At 39.4% G+C, this 27,308-nt stretch overlaps 1 protein-coding gene across 5 annotated transcripts in view; it reads right to left on the minus strand.

Moving 5' to 3' along the window:
* Positions 1-11,917: 11,917 nt before the first annotated feature.
* Positions 11,918-27,308, minus strand: part of ARFIP1 (ADP ribosylation factor interacting protein 1) — a 41,619-nt gene continuing 26,228 nt past the window's right edge. For 4 of the 5 annotated variants that reach the window (XM_062492903.1, XM_062492902.1, XM_062492901.1 and 1 more), the window contains 4 exons: positions 25,825-26,046; positions 22,426-22,583; positions 20,211-20,385; positions 11,918-12,310 (listed from right to left, as the gene is read on the minus strand). In XM_062492903.1, coding sequence (XP_062348887.1) covers positions 12,155-12,310; positions 20,211-20,385; positions 22,426-22,583; positions 25,825-26,046 — 711 coding nt within the window. In that variant the 3' untranslated portion in view covers positions 11,918-12,154. Of the gene's footprint in view, positions 12,311-14,017; positions 14,134-20,210; positions 20,386-22,425; positions 22,584-25,824; positions 26,047-27,308 lie in introns of those variants that run through there. The other variant, XM_062492904.1, reaches the window with a different exon arrangement.

Consider the following 27,308-nt stretch of genomic DNA (forward strand, 5'->3'; position numbering starts at 1 on the left):
AATGGGAGAGTGTTATTTCCTTGGATGGGTTTGAAACATTGAACAGTCAGCAGTCACTGGGATCACGCCCTCTCAAACCCTATCTTAGCAGCACCGGCAGCACAAGAGAGGACTGTACCATCTCTGCAACCTGCAACAAAGGACAATAGGGACACTCAGGACACAGACAGTGGACACTGTATGTCGCACTGAAAAGACACCAAAACTAAGGTACAACAGCTATCAAGTTTTCAATCCAGAAAGGAAATTTAGTGAATCAAAAGTCTTTCATAGGGCAACTGTTTAACATTTATCCACACCAAGATTTCAAACAGCTTTAGGTGCCTAAATTTCAAGAACATATATAAATCACGAACACCTCTAAATCATCCACAATAAGCATCAAAACTACCTATTAATCTCCGTTCAGTGCAATTTTGTAATTATCTCCAATTATTAAAACAAGTATTATGCCACTGCTACTTTCAGATATGCTTTTAAAGCTGACTGCACACAGTACTAACTATGGTACTGAATTAACTGCATCAAACAGACCCTGTTTGAATCCTCTGAACTCATGGTTCAAATCCAAACTGCATTAAAATAGCTAAAAATTTGCTGATGATTTAACAGTCTAGCCTAGTGTACCACTTTTTTTTTCCCTTTGTATTTTTCACACAGCTGTCAATAAGGGCAAAAATAGTATGCAGTCCCTAAAGTCTCTGTTTGCTGAGCATGAACTTAAAAGTGTTATTGGTCTGGCTGCACTACCTCCCAAAACACATTCAGAAAAGAAAGACCACAATTTGATTAAGCTGTCCTTTATAATTTACTTCAGCATCTGGGTTAATAGTGCCAGTTCAATAACAGAGAGGGAGAGAGAAAAGACAGAGAAGCTGATAGGAACAGGACCCTACACATTCTAAGCATTGCACATATGCAAAGCTTTAAAAACTTTGGGAAGTTTTTACCTCTAGATTATCTCATAAAACAACAGGAATCACAATGGGTTTTAGCACTTTCCTTATATTGTCACCTTCTAAATAAAAATGCTGCTATTAGCAGCAAACCTTCAGGTAACAGCATGATTTTCACAAACCCCATACTTTTGATAAGCCAAATCTGTTGAAACGTATTCAATTAATAAGTCTAAGAGGAAACAAAGTGTTTCAAATACAGACCAATGAGGAATCTCATAATTTTATGGAAATTTGGAAGCTATCCCAGAAAAAAAAAGATACGGGAATTTACAAGAAAAAAATTTAAAAATTCAAAGATGCCACACAATACAAAATTAGATAGGAGATAGACAGCCCCTGAGCAAAACTCAGTCTCAGGAAAACTCAACAGAAAAAGCTCAAGTAATGCACTGGCACAAGAACATCAAATCAGAAATTCGGCACTGACTTAGGGGAATGTCTCCTCAGCAGGGTTCACATGGAGCTAATAGCAACCCAGATCAATTTGACATTGTATAATAGTGATGAAAAAAGTCACTATTTTTGCCAGAGATCCATCACTACACTGTACATGAACAAACAGACCCAAGTCACAGAAACAAGCCTTAGGGCAAATTCTCTCTTGGTCTGCGAGGACTCAGCCACTCACAGCTTCACTGAAATCAATGGAAAACAACACAAAATCATGCACTGCACCTTTTCTTCTCAAAACCTTGCTCAGGTAGCAATGAATTCCTCTCTCCTGCTTCAGATTTTCCAATCTCAAATAACCTTACGTTATCTGGGATTTTACAAGAATAGAAAACATATATAAAAACCTGTATGAGGTTTAAATCGCAGGCATGATGGAAAACATTTTAATGGCATGGTAAAAGGGAGAGAAGCTACAAAGAAAGTGGATCAGGATACACCGTTTCAAATTTAAGTCAGCATTAATACCCAGCTGCTATTACAGGGCTCTTTATGTTCACACCTCTCCTCCCAAATTCATGAACATGAAGCAGAGAGGCATAAAAAAGCAGATGCAAGGTGGAGGAAAGAGATTAACCACTCAAGGCAATTAGGTGTTGCATTAATTTAAAGAAATACTCAACTAGGAAAAACACTTTTCCTCCCTACTATTTATTTAAAAAATTAAAAATGTATTAGCTAGTTTTCCACCATCACAAAGAAGTATTCAACATTATTATTTTCTAACTTGAGTTCCCACACATTTACCAAAGAAAAAAAAAAAAAAGACACAGACTGACGGACCATGCCCAGGTAACATTCAAGAACCTCATTTTGAGACTTTCAATAATTCCATATGCTTTAGGAAAAACAGGATCAAATCCTAATGGAACGCAGTTGCAGGAGATAATCATCTGAGTCCCAGTGCTAGCACACAGGAGTGGAAAACAACTGATCTCAGACCTGAGCGATTCTGAGCTAGATTCCTAGTGAAAGGAGTGGAAAAGGCAAGGGAAAGAAAACATCCCAACCTAGATGTAAAGATAGATAAAACAGGGAAAACTGTTTTCAATCCAACAAACCCCATACTGCTTTAGATGAGGTAACAGCCAGAACCAGGAAAGGGGAAGAACCAGCACTAGGAAGGAAGGCATGAAAGAAAAGACACAGCATAAAGGCTGGCATTCAGCTTTGTTTTCTGACAGACAAGCACAATCCAGGTGACAAAGGATGCTGGTCTCGAGTTACCAGATATCAGGAGACTGGTCAAAATTCCCTTCTCATGCTGCCTCTCTGGAGGAGTGGATCAAAGTTGTTCCCGGTGGAGGCTCCCACCACTACTGTGGGTGCAAGAGGAGAGAAGCTGGCAGCCAGGACAGATTATGGGCTGCTTGCTGGTATCAGCAGGTGCCTCTGACCAGGAAGTACAGCAAGAGGAGGTGGGGAACAACACAGCCATTTCAACTGTGAACTACAGATTACCAAGACGTGCTGGGACTGGGATGCATAATAGAAGCCAAGCAAAATTTTAACTCCTAAGGAGTCTCTCCACACTTTCCAAAGGATTAAAGGGGAAAAAAACGGACCAAAGAACAAACGTTTAAGATGTCACAATTATACCTCATTGTAGCTTATCTGTTACCCAAAACAGCCAGAGAAGCACCAAAGCTCTAAAGTAATGTCTTTACTACACATTTTAATTGTGTCCATATTTGGCATAAAATAAATATTTTATTTCTTTGTCTCATTCATTGTTTCAGCCAAACTAATCTAACATGGAAATGTAATTTTAATATTAGAGGGTGTGGGCAACTTTCTCCCCAGGTAAGAGAAACACTCTAAAGCAATTTGTTTCCCGAAAAAGGGCAGTCGCCACTGAGACAGACACAGATTGTGTTTGCATACACAAACTAACAGGTGAAGTGCACAACACACTGAAGGGCATTTCATAATTCACACTGCAAGACGTAACTCCGTTTAACTCATACCTTATGTTCCCCCCTACCCACGTTTCTTTATCAGCTGCCCTTCTAGTTCTCATGAGAACAACGCCAAGACCAACCACAGCAGTTGGGTACCTGTGTCTCAACACCAATCCTACAAAGAGACAAAGGGAGCAACTAGTTGCTGACTGCAGGCAGAGAAGCTGCAAACGCCGATAATCAGCCCCCGATCTTGCCAAAACCTGCGGGTTATAAAGAACACGCAGCTCACGCTATTCAGCGACTTCGCACTTCCCCACTCAGTGCATCCCAAAAAAGTCCAGTGTGACACCGCGTCCCTGCCAGCCGGCCCGGGCCAGGCAGGGACCTGACAGGACTTGGCCGGGGGGCTCGACTCCGGCTATTTTTTTTCGAGCTCTCAGATGCCGCGATCGCCCCGCCGCAGGGAAAGGGCTTCCATGGGAGCACCCCTCAGCCCTACAGCCGTGTTCTGCGCCCGGACTAGGTGCGGAGAATAGGGGGGCCCTGCCGCCGGGACCACCCGAGAGGCCGCGACAGATCCTTACTTCGGAATTCACCGACGTCGCAGGCCACGGGGCACCGCGGAGGACGCTGCCGGCTCGGCTACACCCGAGGTAACACCGTGCCCGCTGCCCTCCGGCTCCCGCCGGACCCCGGCACCCGACCCCGCTGTACCCCGCAGGACGTGGCGGGGCCAGAGCTCGCCCCACCGGAGAAAGTCGGGGCGCCCGGGACAGCGCTTGCCCCGCCGTGAGAGAGGAGCGGCGGCAGCGGCTCTCCCGTCGATGGCAGGGGTTGGCCGGGCCCGGGGTCCCGCGGGAAGGGGAGCCCGTCTCCCCGGGAGTGCTCCCTCCTACTACGCCCCGGGAAGGCGGCGAAGAATCCTCCCAGCCGCGCCCCCCGGCAGTGCTGAGTTCCCGCCCGGCCCAGGGGCCCCCGCGCCCCCCGCTCACCTCGGCACCCACGGTAGCACGCGGCACAACCCGATCCGGTGCCACCGCTGCTTCCTCCCATCGCACCCGGCCCGGCCGCGCCGCCGGAGCGCGGGGCGGGGCAGCGCAGGCGCGCCCAGGCGGGGCCGTGGCAGGTGACGGTGGCGGCCGCGGGAGCGGCCCAGATGCGGGGCAGCGGGGCTTTGATCGCCGTTGCCCGGCTCGTGCCTCCGAAAAGCCCGTGCGAGAGGAGAGCGACCCGCGACCCATCGCCGGTGCCGCGGCGAACAGAGATGCGGAGTGGCGCCTCTGGGGGCATTGGGTCTAAGCCAGCTCCGGCTGAGCTGATCCATCCATCCATCCATCCATCCATCCATCCATCCATCCATCCATCCATCCATCCATCCATCCATCATTGTCCACACACTGTCACTGCACTCACAGCAACTATTTCGGTAGAAACAGGACAGCAGTGCTACCAGCAGCGCGCCCAGCTGGAAGGATCGGGCTCCTCTCCACGGCTGAAGCTTTTCGCCCTCTGCCCATTCTCCGGAGCAAGCGAATCCCTCGGTTCACCCCACATCCCTCACCCGGGAGCTCCCCACCAGCTCAACCCTGCAAGCTCGGGGAAAGCAGGCAAGGCAGGCCCCTTGTGACTCCAAAGCGGACGGTGAGAGAGAAGTGGAGACGAATCTAAGATGTGATCATAGCTCCAGACAGCAGGGTATGCGAGTTCTGGATACCCAAAAGCCAAAGTAATATTCCCTGATAAGACAGCAAACAAATAAAAATGGTTCTAAAATATTTTATCAAGATATCAAATCCTATTTCTTAAAAAAAAAAAAAAACAAAAACCACATTTTCCCAGGAAGAACCTCACTCAAGTCAATTAATAATCAGCCCACACACCCCAACACTTTTTACAGAAGGCAAATTCCAAAGGCAGAAACAGAAACTCACCGTTTCCTGAGAAGGGAGGGAGAAAGAACAAACCTCACTTCTAGTCTTGTTTAATAGGTCACCAGAACTTCTGAGCTGAGCACGGAAGAGGGAAATAACACTTTGGCACAACCAGGGGTGGGAATACAGGAGCAGCGGGACAAAATAATGTCTTACCTGAGTGTGTAGGGCCTCATCTGTGCTATTTACTCTGCTCAGGTGTTGGGAGGCAGGAACCCGAGGAAGAGTGGGAGACCAGGTGGCCTCCTCTGGTCCCAGGCCTGGAGCCCAGGCCTGGAGCCCAGGCCCATGGTCACTGAGGTTACACCATTCCTACTCACAGTTCTGCAGCCAGAGATCTGACCTACTGGTCTGGCAAGACAGCCTGAGTCACCTCAATTTAAAAAAGTAATATTAGAACAAAAGGAAAATTTAAGGAATGTAATGCCAGAACCCAGTCACTTAAGCTGAAAATTCACTGAGTGAAAATAGCTCAACTGCAGTAAAAGGCAATTCCCATCACAGCACATATCTCTGCTTGGCAAGGTTAGCAGCAGCTGGAGAGGACACACTCAGCTTTGAGCCAGTGTGGACATTCCTCGAGAGTGTCAGGTCAGCCCTGATGTCATTGGCAAGGAAGCACTTTGCCACTTGGACTGTAACTGCTTGTGCTGGAGCCAAAGGGACGTGTCCTCATTGCTGCCAGTCATGAGCACAAATGTTCTCTTGAAAAGATGGAAAGAGCAAGCCAAACAAGAGACCTGCATAATGGCATTGTATTAAAAAAGTCAGAACCCAAACAGGACAGCAGAGGACCTGGGAGTCAGTCCAGATGTGAAGTTAAACTCTTCACTCTTCCTCACCCTGTGGGTTTGTTCTCCTTGAACTTTTCCAAAACATGTTAGCAAATTAATTTAAAGTTTTTAGCTGATTTTATTCACCTAAGCATGTAATACTCAACAGGCAAGTATTTTGCCCACATGGCTAAATTTAATCTGAGTTACAAACAACTGAAAACAGGTTTTTACAGTAGGAAGTATTAGGCAACTTTAATAATAGGTAGATCAAGCAGCCACACCTATAATAAACAACAAATGCACCTCCCTAGAACAGACAGCATTTAGATGAGTTTGTAAACTACAAAACCAAATCATACTGTTAATTTTTTAGGATTTCCAGTTAATGAAACGCTCAAGACAGTTTTTAGGATTACTACCTTTTTTAAGGCATTTTTTTTTTCGTATGAAAAGTAGCAAAACCACCTTGTCTTCTGCAAGTTGCTTTTCTTCAGAGCACAGAGCTTTTAATACTTTAGGCTGAACACAAATCTAATAACTGAACAGAACTAGAGGAAATAAAGCAATTTATATCATCTGAAAAAAGGTGCCATGTTCATTACAAGCCCTCAATTCTACAGAGTTTGGGCAAAGGGAGGAGAAAAATTTAATTGTGAAACTCCTGTGACATTAAAACCAAGTTATATTTGGGTTCAAAATTAAGCACTCTGTTAGGTAAGCTTTTAAGACAAAACCCTGCAATTAATTACCACGATCACATAAAACTAGCACGATGCATACATATATGTAAGAAAGGCAAATCACAACTGAATAGACAACACTAGTTTTTAGCATTATTTATCTCAAGTGCTTGAATTTACAGCCCTTAGTATTCTTTAAAAGGCAGCAAGATGTATAGTTATTTAATTATCACAGTAAGACACACTATTTATTAAGTATTAGGAAAACACTGCTGATAGTTGAACTGCTCCTGACTGATCCAATGGATTTATGCTGCCATAAACAGCAACAACAGGGAAAACCTGAACTAAAAAGTCATTTCAGGTTTATTCTGTTCTATATCTGATCTCTGCACTTAATTAAGAAATGTTATCAGACAGCCACACTGGGACCCATCTCAGTCCTGCTAACCTGTGTTACACAGGAACTCTGCAAAGATTCTCCTGATCTTTATGCTCCTTCTGGAATATCAAATACTCCCTTTCTTCCAGTAGCTATTCTCTTTAAAACAGATTATCATTAAGAGCTGAGACTGAGTGTATTTGCTCAGAAAACAAAGTTCTGTTCACCTACAGCCATTATAAAAATTTGAATAATCACTTTATGCTGAGAACAAGTACTTTATAGAAATACACCAACAAGAGCAGACAGCAGAGAATTGTTGCTGCTCCTGTTCCCTTCTTACACTTTTTTTTTTTAAGTAAGCCAGCTGAAGTGCAAAAGTCAATGCTTCTGTACCAGCACTCAGCCATCGAAAACAAAGGATTTGCAAGCCACAGACTGAGCTTTTCTGTCCAAGGCCACTGCAGTGTGAAGTTTATATATTGCTGCACTGCACCCCAGAGCAGGGATCCTGATGAAAACAGCAACACATCACTTTCCCTTTCCATTGCTTCTCTATCAATTTATGGCCTTCTTCTCCAAGGCAGCCACAAGCCATCCTACCTGCTACTCCTACACTACAGGGTAAGCTACTTCCTTCATTCGCTTTAAACTATTGCCATGATGACAAAACCATGTAAACAACCCCCATCTTCCTGGCTATTTTGTTTCCACACAAGACTCAAGGAAATGCAGAGGAAGGACATTGGTGAAAACAGGTGAACAAGAGCTGTCACAGAGAGAGAACTCTGTCTTCTATGTATTCCTACTTTAACAGCAGAGCATCTAGAAAGCACAAAGATGTCGAACAACTAACAAGGCCAAATAGTAAGGAATGAAAGAAATATAAACCAAGCAGCAGTCAAATCATCTGTCTAATAAAGATCTAATTAAAAAACCCCTTTCAATTTCACACCACATAGTAACAAGTAATTTGGTGATTTTAGGGTGGAAGCTACCACAAAACACAGTAAGATTCATGACTAATGTAAAAAATTTTGTGACTAGTAAAATAACCCTTACACCAAATGTACAACATGGAAAAGATAACCAGACTGAAAAAAAACCCCAAAACCTTATGATAACTGCAGCTGAGGAATGCTAAATAATTACAATACCTTACACTTCTTTTACTAACACAAGTAACAAGAGCAGATAAGCAAAACACAAAAAGTGAATATGCCCCCCATTCAGTTCAAAACAGAGTTGAGGCGAACATTTAACTTCACTTTTACATTAGTTTAATCACTTTTTAAAGGACAGACAAACTACAGATAAGGTTTTTGTGAAAACTAGTTGAAGATTGAAAAAAACCCGTTATTTAAATTATGTTGGTGTGTTGCTATACTCCGCAAATGTAGATCTCTTTCCAAATAAAAATACAGATACATTTTGTAACCAGAAAGGTTCTTGGTAAGGGGCTTTCAAAGCATGAAGTAGGCCAAAGAGAATTTTTAGAGCAAAAAAGCTATTTGTTCAGATGAACAAAATAACAGGGGCAACAAGTTTCAAACAAGGCAGGGGTACAGATGACTTATAACATGGTCATTGAGAATTAAAACTGCTCCCCAGGTTTCTGGTACAGCAGTTGCAACAGCATATCTGAAAATGTTGCTAATTACTTGGAGTTGTTCATTCTAAGAAACCCCACACAACACTGTAAGCATTAATGTAAAAATTTGTTAACAGAGATAAAACTTTTCACAGACAAGTCTCTACTAGGTGGGTATGGCCTCCTCTACAAACAACAAAAAGAGCCTATCCCAACAACTGTCTACCTAGATAAAGGCAACATTACAACCTTAAGATTCTTACAGTGCTTTTTTGTGAGAATCAGAAAGCCTGATACCATAATTACTTCCTGCTAGGAACACTGAAATGTCTTTTCTCTTACAATCTCTTGATACAAGTTTCTAAATTTGGTTAGATCTAAAAAGCTAATTTTAAATAGAACATATGAGCTTGAATTATTTCATAAGCACATGCATTTGAGTAGTGACAGAGAAAGTTACAGTACTACAGCAGGGTACTATCAGTTTCATAACCTATTGATCAACTGAACAGAGAACCCTCCTCACTGAGGCTACCCATTAGAACAATTGCTTTGCTGAGCAAAATTAAAGTAATTCTTCCTTCCTCCTTGTCTCGGTTTGAAAGACAGGTGTTTGCTAGGGAAGGCAGAAACCTCCCCTGGACTGGAGAATGTAAACCCCCTCCCTCCAATTGTTATGATTTTGAAATTAAGGGGCTCTCAGGCAAAGATATAGGGATAGGGATAACAGTCCTTTACTAGTATGTACAACAAGACAAACAAAACAACAACTATGGAGTTAATGACAAACAGAACCAGGAACCCAGTGCCGGTTCCTCTCAGCCGCAGGCACTTTCCCTTTGGTGCAGTTCCCGTCACAGCCGGCAGGGAGCGCTGGCGGCTCCCGGTGCACGGGGCCGGTGCAATGATCCCCCCGGGGCTGCAGGGGGCGCTGTGCTGAGAGCTCGGGGAGCACGCGGTAATGGCGGCTGGGTCTGGGATGGGAAGGGATGGAAAAGAGAGGGTTTGCTTCATGAACCCTGGGGCAGTGTCGGTGCCGGTGCTCCAGCAGGACTCTCAGAAACAGCAAGCTGAAATGGCAGGGCATCCCAGCAGGGCAGGGGTGCGGGGTCTAGCAGCAGAAGAGGCAGCTCCCAGCTGGGCTATGGCAGTGGTAGCCGTGACTGTCCTCATTTGAAGCCGAGTGAGCGAGAGATAGCAATTGTCCCTACCCTCCTTTTACCTGCTTCTAATCTCGTGGTGTCTCTGTTCCTCCGGGAGAAACTTCCAAAAAATTAGAGGAGTTCCCCCTCCCCCATGTCAAGTACCCAGCCATCAGTGATTCTTAGCAACTCAATGGGAAAAAATTGCACAGGTAACAAGGAAAAGAAAACCCAACCTCCAACATTCCTGGTATTAAACAGTACACTGACAGGTTTTAGCAAGTAATCTCTTCGGTCCCACCTTTTCTTCCATGTGCAGAGACTCCAGCAGTTTTAAGCCATTGCAAAAGTTTGAGGGTTACCTAATGCCACATCAGTCAGTCTTATCTTAAGGCAACTGCAGATTGAAGTTCACTCTTACCATTTCTGACAGGTAAGTTCCTTCTGAGCAGCAGCAAGCCTTATCAGGAGACACATGAATCTGAGAGAGAATCCAAGAGCTCATGCTCCTTATGTACCTTTTTCCTATAGTGTTCTGAAAGTCAATACTTGCATTGTGGTCAGTGGGTTTGCATTCTTCCCCCTGCAATAATGCATTTCCCGGCTCAACCCTACAGTTACTCAGCTCACTTTCCTGTGCTGTCATACCATGTGTCAGGATTCATTGGAAGTCAATGGCTTCGTAAGAATCATAAATGAAACAATTTCCTTTAGAAGTTCAAGCAGAAAACCACATATATTGAAAGATTTGTTTCACTATGGATTTACTTTCCAGGTGAACTTGCTCACTGTTTAAACAGCACCACTACCTAGGACTGTTTTATGACACATTCGTGGGCAGGGGTGATAACTCACAAAAACAGGGCTAAGCTTTCACTGCAGAAGCTCCCTTCTACTTTTAACCATCACAAGTCAAGAAAGTTTGACTGCAAACACGTTTAATATGAACACAAAATTCACATAAGATACATTCTAGGGAATGTAATTGAGCTATTACAAGAGATTCTGACAGAACAAAAACATAAAGATTCTGTCAGGCCAAGAATTTAAAGAGGAATGACTTAAAAATTTGATTTATAGTTACATTATAGTTGTGTTAAGCACTGAAAATTTTAAGAATGTCAGGTGAAAGGCATTTGAACATACAGTACATAAATCCTACAACCCACACCATTGTAAATAACATACTTGAAGAATTTCATTTTACTTAACATAAAGGAACATATGTGCAAATGAGGACTCCAATATATTGAATTTAAAATGTCTGTGATAAAATTGAGATAAAATTTTACATTTAAAAATTACAGAAATGATGAAGAAATTAAAAGTGTGTCTTCCATTTTACTCCCATTACTGAGGTATGCTTTTCAATTAAACAGAAGAAGCATACTGGCTCTATTTCCTCTCAAAATCATACCTGTCTATGAAGTTTAACTAAAGCTTTAACTTGCTTTAAGTGTACAATGGCACAGCATTTAGACAGTCATCTTCCCCTTGTTGGGAACTGACAAGCTATTACATGAAAGGGTCCTTAGATTATGTACACTGTTGGAAAATATTATCTTATAAAAAGGCACATACCTGTGATTTAAGGCTAGTATGGTATTTGTTACATAAAGAAATATTTCAAATGAAATTAGTACATTTAATGGTTGGCCTCACTCAGCAAACCACTTGGTGCAAAGTAAAAATGTGCTCAGAAGCCTCAGACTGATAGTGATTCTTGCTTTAGTGTTTCTTACTTTGTTTTTTAACCCTTTGATGGAAAGGTACATTTTTAAAACAGGTGTTTGCTGCAATTCCACTTGTCAATGAGCCATCTGCTACTGTTGCCTTACATGCAGACACCACATATAGGCCTTATATTATTCATCTGCAAAATACTCTTTTAACTTTCTCCTTTTTAAAAAAGTCAGATGAAAATTACTAAAAATATTTTCTAGATGAATATAGAAAACACCAGATGTTGGTACAAATCTGCAAACCTCCAGTTGGAAATATTTTGACTAGCCACCAAAATACCAGAAATCACAAGCATAACTTGTCAGTGCAAATCTATAGTAGTTTTGTTTCCCCTCCCTCTTTCCCTCTCCTATCCCAGTTACAGAAAAACACACTAACCTTTACATACAAAAGGAGTGCTCTATACTTGAAATTACATTTAGTTACCTTAAGGTCACCCACTTTCCTATCAAATTCAGTTTTACAGTATTATCAAAGGGGAAAAAATTTAAAGCTGTCTGTTCAAGAATCAGTAAAACAGTCCTTCAACCCAACCCTTAATTATTCTCAGATTTAAAGAATTTTAGGTTAACATTGGGTCCTCTTCCATGATCTGATTACTGTTCTTCAAGCCAGGACGGGGCATCTGCACCAGGAGTTTTCAATTTGATGTGAAACTGTTTAAGTGTCTGTTCAAGTTGCTTTTGATTGCCAGCAAAGTACGCCGCAATGGCATTGTGGAACAGAACAAGCTGATTGTGCAATACCTTCACCTGCAGGCAAGGAGAGAATTAAGAGGAGGCTGATGTTAACATCATCACTGGACAGTTACAAAGAAATAGGTGTATTTAAAATGCTCAGACTTCCTATAGATTTATTTAACAAAAGCTTAAAAATACAGATACAAAATGCAAATATGAATTTCGTTAACATTAAAGTGATTCAGAGTTTTCATAAATTGTGATTAACAGTCAATACCAACTCAGCATGCAGAGAGCAAACACAATTCACTAAATAGCATTACTTTATTACCAGTACTTGATGCCTTGAAATTAGATGCCAAACCTCTAAGATACATGCCTGCAGGCCAAATGGACCTCCCTGAAACAGTACATGGCAAGGACATTATCTGAGTAATGTGTTCACCCCCCTTGCAGAAAGTTGATGCTTTCCAGCTCATGGACACCTAAATCAAATTAAACCAATGTCCTTCTCCCAGCAATATTTCTTGCCTATCTCCTGTAACACAGGATTACTTACAGCACTTTGTCAGTATCTGGACTCTTAACATTTGTGCAAAGTAGTAATGAAATACACCTGTCACAGCAGCCACCAAAACCTGGGGAGAAGAGCACAAGGGCAGCTGGAGGGCACCACTCTTTTTCTCTTCCAGCCTGGTCTATGGTAACAAGCTACAGCCTCATTGATAACATTAAGCAAATGTTACATATCCATCCTAGCATATCTGGAAACCTGAAGCTGTGAATGGACGGCAGTATCCTGAAAGACATCTGTCCAGTTTCTCCTGCAGCCAAACCCTGTCGTTTTTGTTCCTGAGTGTACTCTCTGCCCAGCACCACCTTAGTCTTGTAGCAGATCTCAAACCCCAACAGTGGTGGCCCTGTACCTTTTTCCAGCATACAAGGCTGAGCCCAGCAGAAGGCAGCCAACATAGAAAGGAAAAGAGGAACAAGGTGGCTGAGTGAGCCCCGAGGGAAGATGTGGGAGGTAACAGATTAAGCTTTCTCTACTCAAATTCTAGATCACTGTCTCATGTCTCAGCACAATCTACAAGGGACATTCTACTTCTGGGAATAAAAACTGTCCTTGGGCCAGGTTTGGCTTGCTCCTACCAGTAGGCCATGCCTGTTTTATGGTTTTTGTTACTGGCTACTGTGCTTCTTGGAAATACATGCAACTCAATACAGAGGGACCTTATCTTAATTTAGTGAAAGATCTCTAATTAAATCCTCCACCATTATATTTTTCATGCTATGACACCTGAAAAGTACAACACTTACTCAGAAACTTAATAAATAGATTTTAAAAATTCCTTGAGAAAAAAAGGGCTGAGCATGTGCATGTATCTGTGCAGGAGTATATAAAAATTCTGTGCAGAGTTAAAATTTCTGATTATATTACCTCTTTTTTCTTTTTTTTTTAACTGAATAGCAGGCTCAATTCAAAAATTAAGTGAAAACCTCTTCTTTGGTGGCCCAAATTTTCATCTAAGTTGCTCTGACAATCTGAAAACTGGAATCCCTGTTTTCTCCCAATGTTTTCTGTAATAATTCAGGTTAATTTATGCAAATACATACCAAAAAATAGACATTTTGTCTCATTAACAATGCAAAATTATACTTTATTCCACCAAAAGGCTCTCCAAGAAAATACATGAGCGGTATGAATGATTAACAGGAATTCCCCATCATACCTTTAGATGACATTTTTTCATTTACAAAAGAATTTGCAGAATTTATCACATACAGATATCTACACTTGTTCAAACAAAGTTCAAACTTCTTTGCATCATAAAAGATGGCCTCTTCTTCAGTTTGTGTGGACAGACAGGTATATAAACACACATATTTTTCACCTATAAAAATGTTAATTACCAAAGTATTATACTTTACAAGTGGAAAATGTTACAACAACATGAAGGACTTGCTTTTAAAAGCTTAGATAGAAAGCACAGTGCTTTTCTTGAGCAGATTCTTTCATCACTGACATGCAAGACTTCATGAAGTCCAAGCCAGGAATTCTACAGAAGTACACTTACTGTTATAGCACATTATTAAAATGCTACAAGAGTTTTACTCACACATTTTATATGAACTCAAAACAAGGGTAACGAACCTCCCCTCCTTGCCCAAGTTCATTAGTCTGAAACTGTATTTGGTACTTTGTTAGGGTAACTTTTAGCATAAGCCTTCTATGAACTGCCCCAAAATCTTCTGATAATTAAAAAAATTCTATCAGGCCTAGGCTCAAGGATTTGTGTGCATGCACACACACACGCAAGCTTGAACTGACAGTGTAGAGGCAGATAATTTGGACTGAAAAAATACGGTTTGTTTTGGAGGGATTTTTTGAACTACTAAAGCTACCTCATTGTATGAGGCTTTATCCCCTAGATCATTATGGTATAAATTTTGTGATGTTATCAAACTGGTTGCAGAGGTTCGAAGTGTTACAACTTATATATTCTCCTCCTTCAGAACCTGATTGCTGAGTGAATCCCAAGTGATGGTGGGATCTTCTTTTCCATATCATCATTCAAGTAACTTTATCTTAAAGTTTTTCTAGAAAAAGACCACTTAAACTGTCTGACACTGTACAAAGAAGCTCTACTATGAAGCAGCAGCCAGCAAAGACAAAAAAGCAGTAACACTTCAAAACACCTGATATCCACAGCAAAACCACCTGCAACCACAGCTAAGGATTGGACACCAACTATTAATTTAGAACCAAGTTCAAATTTACCCACTTTACCCATGAAAGAACGTCACTGCAACTTGGGGAATGGGAAATTATCTTACCCACTCCCATATCCAGTCGCTGATTCCAACTGCCACACTGTAATTCACCTTAGCCCTCTGTTGGCAAAACATTCATGCAGGCATGCAGCCAGTTAAATCAGAGATCTAGATTAAAATTAAGCAGACAACAACATATCTGCTTGAACCTGAATCAGACCCCCAATCTGATTCTCTACGCATCTGCAAAAACACTTTTACAAACACTAGAGAAGGCAATGGGGGGAAAGGGGAGGATGAAGGGATCACTTTTTTTTTCAGCAAAACCTTGAAACAATTATCAGATTACAGCAGTAAATCTTGATCAACTCTTGATCACCAAGATGCAGCACCGATTCCAGGATAGGAGTGTTTGAAGATTTGCCTCAATCAAAGAATGCTAATAGTATGCTGCTAAAATACAGGTTCCAATGTATGGCTAACATAGCTGTCAAAGAGCCATCATGTTTTACAGTCGAAAAACAGTTAAAATCTTTGTTCTAATTACACCTATTTGTTTCTAATTATAAGCAGAATAAGCACTTCATAATAAAATTGGCAAATATACCTCAAAACAAAACTGAATCTTGAGGATAAGCATAAAAACCTGACATGACCTACACAGGAGACTTAAGTGTCATATACAGAAGATACTATAGGTTGGATTTGACTTTTCATATGGATGCTCTTAACATTTCAGTTCTTTCTAAATACTGTTCTCTTTCCCCACCTCCCTCTGAACACTGTCTTTTCTGTGGCACAGTATATGTATATTTCTTTACACTCTCCTCATTCAGCCTGTTCCAGTCAGCTCAATGACCAAAAAGACAGCACCTCTTCAAGTCATTCTGTGAGTTTGTACCTCCTCAAAACCATCACAATCCTTTCTCCTAGCTATCTTAATTTGAAGGTACCTAGTCTAAATAGTTTCATCATCTGGGTTCTCCATTGGATTGCAGACTGTTTTCATTTGTGGAAGCAAGCATTTAAGAATCAAACTCCTGAAGTACAACTCATAGAATTGAAGTAAATTTCTTTCTTTACATAGAATAGTATTTGACATTTCTTATGTGCATCCAAGAGTAACAGGGTTTTCTTCTTAAAAGGACAAAACCTTCTAAAACTGTTTTCAGAAATGACAAATCTTTGAGCTAAGAACAGGCCATCATCCTTATTTAAAAACTAATTATTCGTAAGATGCAGATTTTGAATGCAACTATTCTTATAGTCATTAGCAAATGCTGTGACCTTTCTACAGAACTCTACCAGCTGGGGATAGCACCAATAAAACTTTGTATCAGCATTAAGAAAAATGAGTTGTAACTTCAAGATTAAATGGTGTAATAAAAGTCAATAGAAATTTGTGTATCTTGGTTTCACAGACAGAAACTTGCAATTCCAGCTTTACTGTAAATGCAGCTCTCTGAGCCTTTGAGGGCTTTTAACTGAAATATTAGGACATGAACCAAGGAGAACAGGCACAAAGAGCCAGCAACTATGCGATCGCTGCCTTTTCCCCATATAGGGAAAGCCTAGACAAGGCCATCTAGATTATGGGTTCTTGGGTGACATTTGCAGACCAACACAGACCAACTGGAGCCCACCAGCCAGTTAAACTGGCTTCAGAGGTTCTTTGCAGCACCATTTACTAGGAAAACACTGCTGATAGTTGAACTGCTCCCGACCGAACAAATGGATTTATGCTGCCATAAACAGCAACAACAGGGAAAACCTGAAGTAAAAAGTCATTTCAGGTTTACTCTGTTCTATATCTGATCTCTGCACTGATAACATTAGGAAATCTTATCAGACAGCCATACTAGGACCCATCTCAGTCCTATCAACCTATATTACATGGGAACTCAGGAAAGATTCTCCTGATCTCTCTGCTCCTTCTGGAATGTCAAATGCTCCCTTTCTTCCAGTAGCTATCCTATTAAAAAAAATAAAACAAAAAAAAACCCTTCAAAAATATTCCCATAAAGAGATAAGACTTAGTGTATTTGCTCAGAAAACAAAGTTTTGTTGACTTACAGCCATTATAAAAAGTTGAACATGTAGTAATTGCGTTGAGACGGACTGGACTGACACCATCATCAGTACTTTATTAAAACTTCTCATGCCTTCTTTCAGTGGACTTTTTCAGGCAATTCTGACGCCTTTCCTCATAGGCAGCTCCTCACAGCATTAACTCCTTCTCTCCTCTAGGCAAGTTTCCTTCTGCGTGACTGGCTAAACCTGTCCCTTACCCAGCACCTATCCCTGTCTGTCACTCGCACATTATCTTCTTACGTTGTCTGCCCCTTGCACAACCACATGTCCCTTACCTACTCAGAGCACAGCCAACAGACTCCATCCCAAACTGCAGCAAACTCTGTTTCTCCAATTGTAACTATTGGCCAGCTAACCCTCTCCATTCTTTTGTAACACCCATCCCCACTGGACATGCAAGCTCTCTCCACTTCTCAGCAATCAGTATAGCTGTAATTCATTGAGGAAAACTGCCTTCTGTGCTATCCCTACAAACTATTCTCCTACAGAATGCTCACTTTATGCTGAGAACTTTATAGAAATACACCACCAAGAGCAGACAGCAGAGAATTGTTGCTGCTCCTGTTCCCTTCTTACACTTTTTTTTTTGTTTTAAGAAAGCCAGCTGAAGTGCAAAAGTCAATGCTTCTGTACCAGCACTCAGCCATCGAAAACAAAGGATTTGCAAGCCACAGACTGAGCTTTTCTGTCCAAGGCCACTGCAGTGTGAAGTTTATATACTGCTGCACTGCACCCCAGAGCAGGGATCCTGATGAAAACAGCAACACATCACTTTCCCTTTCCATTGCTTCTCTATCAATTTATGGCCTTCTTCTCCAAGGCATCCTACCTGCTACTCCTACACTACAGGGTAAGCTACTTCTTTCACTCACTTTAAACTATTGCCACGATGACAAAATATCATCTTACGCAACCAACAGAAAAAAATAAAGCTTACTTCATAAAATCTCTCAGCAGATAAATATCGGCTTAAATATAATTAAGTGTAAAGGAAGTTCTTTCTATAGCTCATTTTTGGAACAAAATTACACACACCCTTTTACTGTTTTTATATCTCTAGTGTCAAAACTGAGAAATGTCAATCACTGACAGAAAGGCTTAAGCATGTGAGATTTCCTACTGTATTCATCTAAAAGGAAGGAAGGAAGGAAAAAACAATCTCTTTCAGAAACAATTTATAGGCTGTGACTGCTAACAGGATGCTTGGTCTAATTCAAGACCGTTGCTAGGAAGACGACTTCTTCAGTATTCCCTAATCTATCTAATTTAATTTTAAAAAAATATGAATATGTGTTTGGTACAAGATGGAAATAAAATGCTTTTGTTCTGAAGCCTTCGTATACATATACACATGAATTGGTAAGTGTGTTAATATAGATAATGGAAACCATGAGGAAGCAAGCTAAATCCTGTTTTAAAGTGATTTGAACTTAAACATCAGAATTCCTGTACAGATATGAACTGAAAGGATTAAACAATTTTAACAGAGGTATATTGTAGTGGTAGCAAACAACTTACTAAAGAAGAAAACAAAGGCAGGAAGAGCAGGAATACACCTTCAGCACACCTGTTTTCAACCCAGCATAGTTTTAAAACTCAGTTCTCAGGACCATTTTCTAATTAAAGACTCAGCATCAGCATTTACATTAGACTTCAGCTTTTTCAAGAAAATTAATTTCAATATGATTTTTTTCCATCCTTTTATTTTCCAATTTTTTTAGCAAGAACCAGAAATAACATCAGGCCAATGCCAATTTTTTTAGTCACCTGATGATCTGGTCCATCACTAAGCCAACTTTTGATGGCTATGTGATTCCAAACCAGGGAGTCCTAATGCAGATGCCCTGTATGTATGTATGTATGAAGGAACGGTGCTCAGGAGCTATGTTTTAAGCATGTATTTTTTGGAAACCAAAACATTTGCTTATTTTCTCAACCACGTTCTTATCATCTGTTGATGATTCATGTTTCTTCCCTGGCCTCCATCTTTATTCTAAGAAGCTGATGCAACTGAATATGTGATAATATATTCAAGAATACAAAATAATGATTAATTTTAATTGGTTTAGCTTGTCCCCATGATTTTTCCTTTAAAATTTCCTCCTTCCATGCAAGGAGCAAGGTTTCCTATTGTCATCTCCGGCTAGTCATGAATTCTTTGACAGGCTGTTTTTAACCGGTGTTTAAATTTTTAAAATACATTAATCAACCCATACTGAAAATGTTAACCTACTGATAATCTTAACCCTGGATAAACTGGCAACTACCTCCTATGTAAATTTTAATCACGTTCCCTTTCCTCTGAAGGCATAGGAAATATAGCCACACATCATTACAACCATCTCATTTAACATGTGTATGAACAAAAATCAGATCTTGAAAGGCTGTAATTTTCACATCTAATTAGAGACAATTTAAAAGGATGTATTTATCAAAGAAAGGACAGTTTAAAAGTTTTGTATGGCAGTTTTATTTTTTGCCTGGTAGAATAAGAAGGGTAAGAATTCCATCATTATGAGGGTATGGATGAAATGGTAGGGTTGAAATAAACACTGTAGAAAAAAAAACCCCACCCTTCAAACCAACAGTTCAAGAGTCCTGTTTTAAATTATGAAACTATAAAGGCAGTAATTATAGAAAGTAGTACTTCTCAGTTCAAATTCTTAAAAAAATCTTAATTTTGAAGAAGCCTCTTCATGGTTTGTTGCTTTCTTTGTACATAATCCCCACGACAATCTTGCCAAACATATGTATTTCTTTGAATATTAAATCAGTAATTATATCACTTATTTAAACATTAAATGTGGTAAACTGGAAAAGTAATGCTTTTGCAAACTTGAAACCTCCTGTATCAACAAGAAACTTACTGCCATAATGTTTGTCATTTGTAGCTGGAGCAGCTTGCTAAGGAACTTCTAGAAGTGCCTGCTTTAAAAGTGTGTTCTCCAGTAACACAGCAAGAACTCAGAAAAGTCAGCTTATTTTCTTTGCTTGCTCTGTTTTTAAATTAATATATATTTAAAGATGTAATAACTTAAAATACTTCTAGAAAGCAGAAACCTCTAGAACAAAACTCCTAAACATAACATGAGAAATAGCAGTTTACCTTATTTTCTTCCAAAAATTTCAATTTGATAGATACATCATTACGCATTTTGTCATATTTCTCTTTATGCACTTGAAACAATTGCTGTGATTGTTCAATCCTTGGCAGAGTATTTGCATCACGAGGACCAAGATTCAGCTCTTCCAGGTCTGTTCGATAAGCATCGTATTCAATCCTGAGAAGAAAAAGGAGAAGGGAAAAAGCCCCATCTAAGCACAGCGGCTCAAAACTGACCTCACATATAAGTCCAAGTACAACAGAAGATGAACAAAACAGTTAAGTACAGAAAAAAAAACAAAAAAAAACTTGGGCAAGTTTTTTTCTCCTTCCTCTTATTTATCAACCACATTGTATAAAACTGCCTGAATGAGAACCCTCTCTATTCTGCTCCTGTCTCAGCCACATGCTTTCTGCCCCTCTGTTTTGTACAGTCTTCAGTAGTCAGAGCTTTTCCTGGGACATCTCAACCTACTAACCTGGAAAAAGCTAGCAAGTATTTTTCAGGTCATTCTGCTGTTGAATCAGTTCACTGGAGAGTTTGTGTTGAGAGTAAGAGAAACATCAAGAGCAGGACACCCCCTTTAAGCAGATGTTTGACGAGCAGGCCTCTTACATCAAACTCTTGACCTAAAGCAATTTCAGCATGCTCCAGGCTTCTCCACATGCATTAATTGGACATTTCATAACTCTTCCACAAATACTTTTCTGAGAACTTGGTCTGTCTTATGGAAAAAGAGACTGCAAAAAGATGGTGCAGGCCTGCCCAAAGCATCACTTTTCCTTCCATACTTTTCATAGCTGTCAAATAGTGGAACCTAGCATATTCACCAATTTTAATGGGACAAACCACACTATTTCTGACCTTTGAAATATGCTTTCTTACCGCCATTTCTTAAACTGGAAACAAATCAGTATTAAAAACAGGTTATACAACACAATTTTCAGTTGATGCAACTGCTCAGAAGAAAAATACAAGCTTTTCAGAGGTAAAAGGAGTAATATTCACAGGGAGCTTCCTGATTCTCATTGCCACCATGCTTTATATGGAGGATTTATATGTAATTTATGGCTTAATTCCAAAAAGAAAACTACTAACCTAATAGAGAGCTGATAGAAGAGGGGGAACAGATGAATGCTTAAGTGCAACTAGGGACGTGAAAGAAGAGACAGAGAAATAAATGCAACCCATTTTCACAGTGCAAAATGATGAACTGGCCATGTCAGTGAAGAACCTTTATAATTTATCTGCCGTATTAAAATGGCAAAATATTTGATCTCTTTAGTGAACAGAAAGGGAAAGCAATGAAGGTATTTCAGGACAGAAGAACCATATATTGAAAATTACTAACAAGGACAATCACAGCAGATATATTTTGCATAAATTTTCAAGGGGATACCTGGAAAATGTATGGACCAATTAATTTTTTTTAAAAAATGTGTCAAAAATAAAGCAATACCTTATCTACACATTAATTCTCCATTAGAACAGAAAAAATAAAAAAGAGGGGGAAAGAAATTCAAGACTCAGGCAGCTTGCATCTTCTGATCTAAGAGAGCCAAAATATCACAAAAAATTACATGCATAAACTACATCCTTTGTCAAATTAAAATAAATGCATTTTATTCTGGTAAGTGAAAGAATGGAACCACACATCAAGAAAGAGCTACAAGGCCCTGCAAGGGAAAAGGAACCCGGCTTTAGAATATTACACCACATCTAAAACTAACCTTTTCCAGGGTAGGAAAACCATTATTCACTGACTAAGAAATTACTGTTTTATTTTCCTCTTCCTGACCGAGCCTGCGACTTCTGCATAAAAACCGAAGTGTGAATTGCAGACATTGTTCATCAACAGAGGCACAAGACTAAATGTCTTTTAGTCAAAGAGATTATTTTACCTATTGCAATGCAGCTAGTGTGAAATCTTCCACTGTCACACTAAAAAAGCCACCTTAATCTAGCACATTGGAAAAACCAGCTATAATTACTCCTACAGCTAACAAGTAAAATTCAGTCTACAAGGGACCATGTACAAAAACATTTGAAGATCTGTGCAATCATTTGCAGTTAAACAGAAACACTCAACAGATGAGAGCTGTGTTATAGGATTTTTATCTGACAGGTTAGTCACTCAAATACAAGGCCTAAGCTGATACAGAGTCTGATTCCTGAGGATTAATTCATAAGGAAAAGAGCTAGACACAGGATAGCTACCTGGCACTTTCGTATTGTTTCACAGTCAACAACGTATCCTCAATTGTTTTATTCACCAATGTATTCACACTGGAAATAAAAAAGTTAATAGCCCCAAGAAGTGTTTCTCCATTTTTAGCTAGAAGTTTCTGTGTATCTGCATTGTAGCCAAACTCCTCCTATAAACAAAGAACAGATAAAACAAAGCTGTAGATCATTTGAAATTGTAGCATTCATCAGCAACTAAAAACAATGCAAATACAGATGTGGCAGGTCTTTCATTTCTGTTTGGGCATGACTGTGATTAATCCAATATGATTTTAATACAATATTTAGTTCACAGTTATTATAAAATCTCAACAACATCAGTAAAACATAGTTTATGATTTTTTTATAATGTTAGGATTTTTTTAATGTTGTTAGGATTTAAAATCATGTTAACATACATGATGCTAAATCCTATTTTATAATGTGATTTTTCTGCACACTGATATCTTGAATGTTACTTAAAAGTAAGTGGTAATGCAATCTTCACATTGTCATTCATCAGGGTTTTAATCCAGCATCTCTCATGGCTGTCTAAGTAATGCTTTAATACAAATAGAGACACTGCTACATTAAATACAGTAATGTAACTAAATTCACAAGAGTAAAAAACATTAATTAGCTATTAAGATTTATTCTTACATTCTGGAAAGGAGCACTGCAAAAAACCCAACATCTATAATGGTTTAATAGGCTGTAAATAATTAAAGAGCAGAGCACTATAATGAATAGCAAACAGAATTTTTAATGTAGCTCATCCATAAATTTCAAAGGGACAAGGGCAAAATTACTTCCAAGGCATTTTAGTCACATTTAGATATAAGCTTGTCCATGTCTCTTTGTTAACAGCAGTGTAAACTGACCAAGGCTGCAAAGATTTTCCTAATGCATGGATGCCAAATTAACCCAATTATTATGTCTTCCATATGGCATCGCCCTATTCTACAAATGGGAATTCTCACAAAAGAGTACAATACCTCATTGTAATGACTGTAAGACACACTAGGTTCTTATTTGGAACTTTGGTCTTTTTAGTCTTGCACACTGACAACAACCGAGTCAGAAGTATTCTCTCAATTTCCTTTCATCTGTCTAGAAAATTAACACCAGAGCCAAACGATATTTCATGTTAACAAGTTCATGTCAGTAAGGGTAATGGGTAATGGTAAGGGAAGAATCCTCTAGAAAAGAAGGTGCAGTGGAAGTGAGCGACTGAAGGAGAAGAAACAAGGAAGAGAATGCAAATTTTCATGAGCTAAACCCTGTAAAAACTGCTAAAGATCTGTCATCTTTGCTTTGTACAGCTGCTTGAGCAGCAAAAGCAGTTGGCTAAATTGCTACAGATTTTGCTGGAAAAAAACCCAAAATAAGTATTTTCCAGCTGGCTTTGTTCTAACATTGCCAGCTACACAGCTAACACGAGTGCTAGTATAGACAAGAAATAGCAGCATGCTAGCACAGATAAAAGTAGGACTGCCCCTTGCAGCAGGTTAGTCCCATTATTTTTCCTCCTGCAGGCAAGACTCCAATTAGTTTTTCAACTGGTCCTCTCACCCAGATCATCCCAGACCCAAATCAACAACACTATCAGTTCAAAGAGGGAGGTAGAAAGGATGGGACTGTGGTGGCCTGCAGTACTAAGGAATATGCTAACCAACAATCATATCTTTCCAATAGCTCATAGTTTCATGCAAACGCTTCAGTTTTGTCCAGGACCTCTGCAGATACCTCTTATAAAACACACAAGAAATCCTTTCTTCACCAGTTTACACTCAGTTCATACTCTATGCTAAGGTAAATTAAAATCTGCCTAAATAATTAGAGGCACATTAGCTTGGAACCAGCAGTTATCTTTGTATCCATAAGAGAAACAGCAACCCATTCACATGAAGTAATACCTCACCATATACCACATTAAAATTTTGTTTTCTTATAATGTATAAAAGAAGAAGTATTACCTTGAGACTTGGGGGGGCTTTTGCATTTTATTTAAGCTTATATACTGTTACCACATTAAAGACTAACTTTTCAGAAATTTTACTTTTAGTCCTCCACAAGTTTTAGAGGCAAAAATCCAAATATCCAAAAGTAGGCCAGGCTACAGATGATAATACATTACAGATTAAACAGAGGGAAAACACAAAGAGGAAAGAGACAAACACCAGGCAAGTCTCCAAGAAGCAAAACTTTTCCAAATAAAAATAAAAAATTCCATACAAGTTTTGGAAGAAACATCCAGCTTCAGCATATATTTCATAATAATAATAATTAACCTCTGCCACAAACTACATGCCCATATGTGTAAAGAATAAACTGATTATTAAAAGCTTCTTTTAGGAGATAATTTAATTTCTTAGTTGCTGGAAGTGCTCTACCTTCACAATTTTCATCTGTCAGACTAATATTAAAAATTCCTCCACAGTAGTGTAGCAGTTTCACATTTTTTCAGCTAGCTATCACTTAAGGTTCCTCTGTGCAAGCAGGAACTCCACCCATTCCCTTAAAACTCAATGGGAAAAGAGAATTATGAAAAGACACATGTTTTTAAAATCACAAAGATAATTTGAGCTGTTTCAGCAGCTGTTTTAGGGAATTATTAAACCACTTAATACTGGCTTTCCAAAGGATCAAATTGTTTTAACTTCACAAATGCAGAACAAGCAAGGTAGAAGCAAGCCATCTACTATACTCTTTAAGCAATATCCACCTTGTCTCTCTTTACAGCAAAGAGCATTACTACTGGCAACAGAAAGTGCCACTGTTATATTAACTTCTAAACCATGGAATCATAGCAACCCATATATCTCAAGATTGCCTCTCTTGCTCAGCAACTTCAGACAACATAAGAATACAGATTAGTCTTATTAGTAGGAAAATTCTGATTAAAAAAGGACTTTGAGATCAAATCCCAAGGATTAAATATGCTACAGGAAAATAATTTACTCACATTCAATGCACACAAGTGAAGTAACGTGCCCTAATCTACCTATTCCCAGGCACATTCCCCAAAGACATTTTGTAATTGAAATTACGTAATACTTTGGAGCACTTTGATGACATTTCATTAGGTGCAAAATTAATACCAAAATGCATCTTCTCTAGAAAGCAAAATTGTCAGTTCTTGAGTTCAGCCATCAACTAGAGGCTAACATTTAAGAAACAATAAAGAACTACAGTAATTTCAATAATTTCCTACACTTTTAAGTGAATCACATAAGCTTTCAACACAAAGAGAATGTAATATATTGCTAACTACAATGTTTATAAAACTATCTGGTAACTAGCAGATATCCTGCATGAGTCAATTCGGCTTATCTTCATCTGTGCAACTGTATTTTTTTAACACTTATAAAAAAACACTTATAAAAATCTTACATGAAGTTCTAATGATTTCAAACTCAGGTCAGCAAATGCATCTCCAAGTTGCCTTTGGGTATGTATCATCTGGAACAGCTGCGTGGACAGTGTCTGTGCTAGTCTCAAGATATTTTCATATTTTTTTTTGTTGTCTTTCAATGTATCTATCTGAGCTTCTAGTTCCAAGTCTACTGTTCTTGAGCCACGACCCAGTTTTTCAGAGATGATCTGACGTGTACACTGCAGAAAAGAAATTAAATTATAAAGATTCAAGCATATTCAAGACAACACAGCATACACCCATTTTCAGCTTCAAGGGACATATAATTACACACAATTCTTTCACAACCACCCCTCCCAATATACATTTGCACAACAAACTGAAAAAACAACACAGCCTTTAGAAGTATATCAGGACTCAGCAAGAACAGTTCGACAAGTCTCAACTCCTACTAAGATGAATATTCAAGTTAGCAAATCAAAAGCATAACTAATTGTTTCTCAAGTAAAAGAACACTTATCTCTTTATAGGTTTGGTGAATCTCATTAAGTTAAAAGAAGCATTTTAGCCTACTGCATTTAAGTCAATTAATAAGAGCATTACAATTCCACATAAAAAATGTCTAGTTAGTAATCTTTTGGGCTTTGTCTACCAATTATCTGATCAGAACATCCATGCTACATTTTCCAAAAAATGTTCATTTTGAGGTTTTTTTTTAGGGGGCAAGTAAGAAGGTGGTGGTTTTCAGCATGTTTTTTTAAAGCTCACTAGAAAACTGGGAACTCCTACTGAGAAACACACAGAATTATTAAAATGCACTTATTATTTACACATCTATAAAATGGAGATGATTGACTCAGAAAGACTATTTCTTTTCTGACATAAGTCAAATTCTTAGTGGGCTTGCAGTTCGCTAACACTGAGCAGGAAATGTGCTCTTACATGGCTGTAGACACTCTCACCCAGCCTATGGCTGTGACAGAGCAGGCTGCTACCACATTCCACTGATCTGTGACACCTTCTCTGCCAGAGATTCGAGCCCAGCTTGGCAGTGAATCTCCCAAGATGCACAGTGGAGTTTCCCTTGACTGAGACATAGGAAAAGCCATTTACAAAGAAGATGTGTAGCCAAGCTATGTAGTTTCTCTATGGATAACAGAATTATTTACTGCTATAGTAAATTAATCTGTGGTCCAAAGGCATGAACAGATAACCAACTTAGATATACGAAAAATTACTGCTAGAAACAAAAGTTACAAGGAAATTAAGGTAGTATTAAAGGCCACAACTACTCTAAAAGGACTTAACCTAACCACAAAGCTGCTGGGGTTTTTTTTGTGAAATACTGCCCAAACTTATCTTATAACATACTCCCCAAATCCACTACAGCACTGGATTTCCCAGGGTTTCCCAATTCAAGTACTTTAATTTAACACCATATTTACTTGTGTCCAAAGGAGATGTACATTCCACCTGCTAGAACTTCCATGTTCCTTCTTAA

This window comes from Cinclus cinclus, chromosome 5 (genome assembly GCF_963662255.1).
Source record: "Cinclus cinclus chromosome 5, bCinCin1.1, whole genome shotgun sequence".
In the NCBI taxonomy this organism is placed as follows: domain Eukaryota; kingdom Metazoa; phylum Chordata; class Aves; order Passeriformes; family Cinclidae; genus Cinclus; species Cinclus cinclus.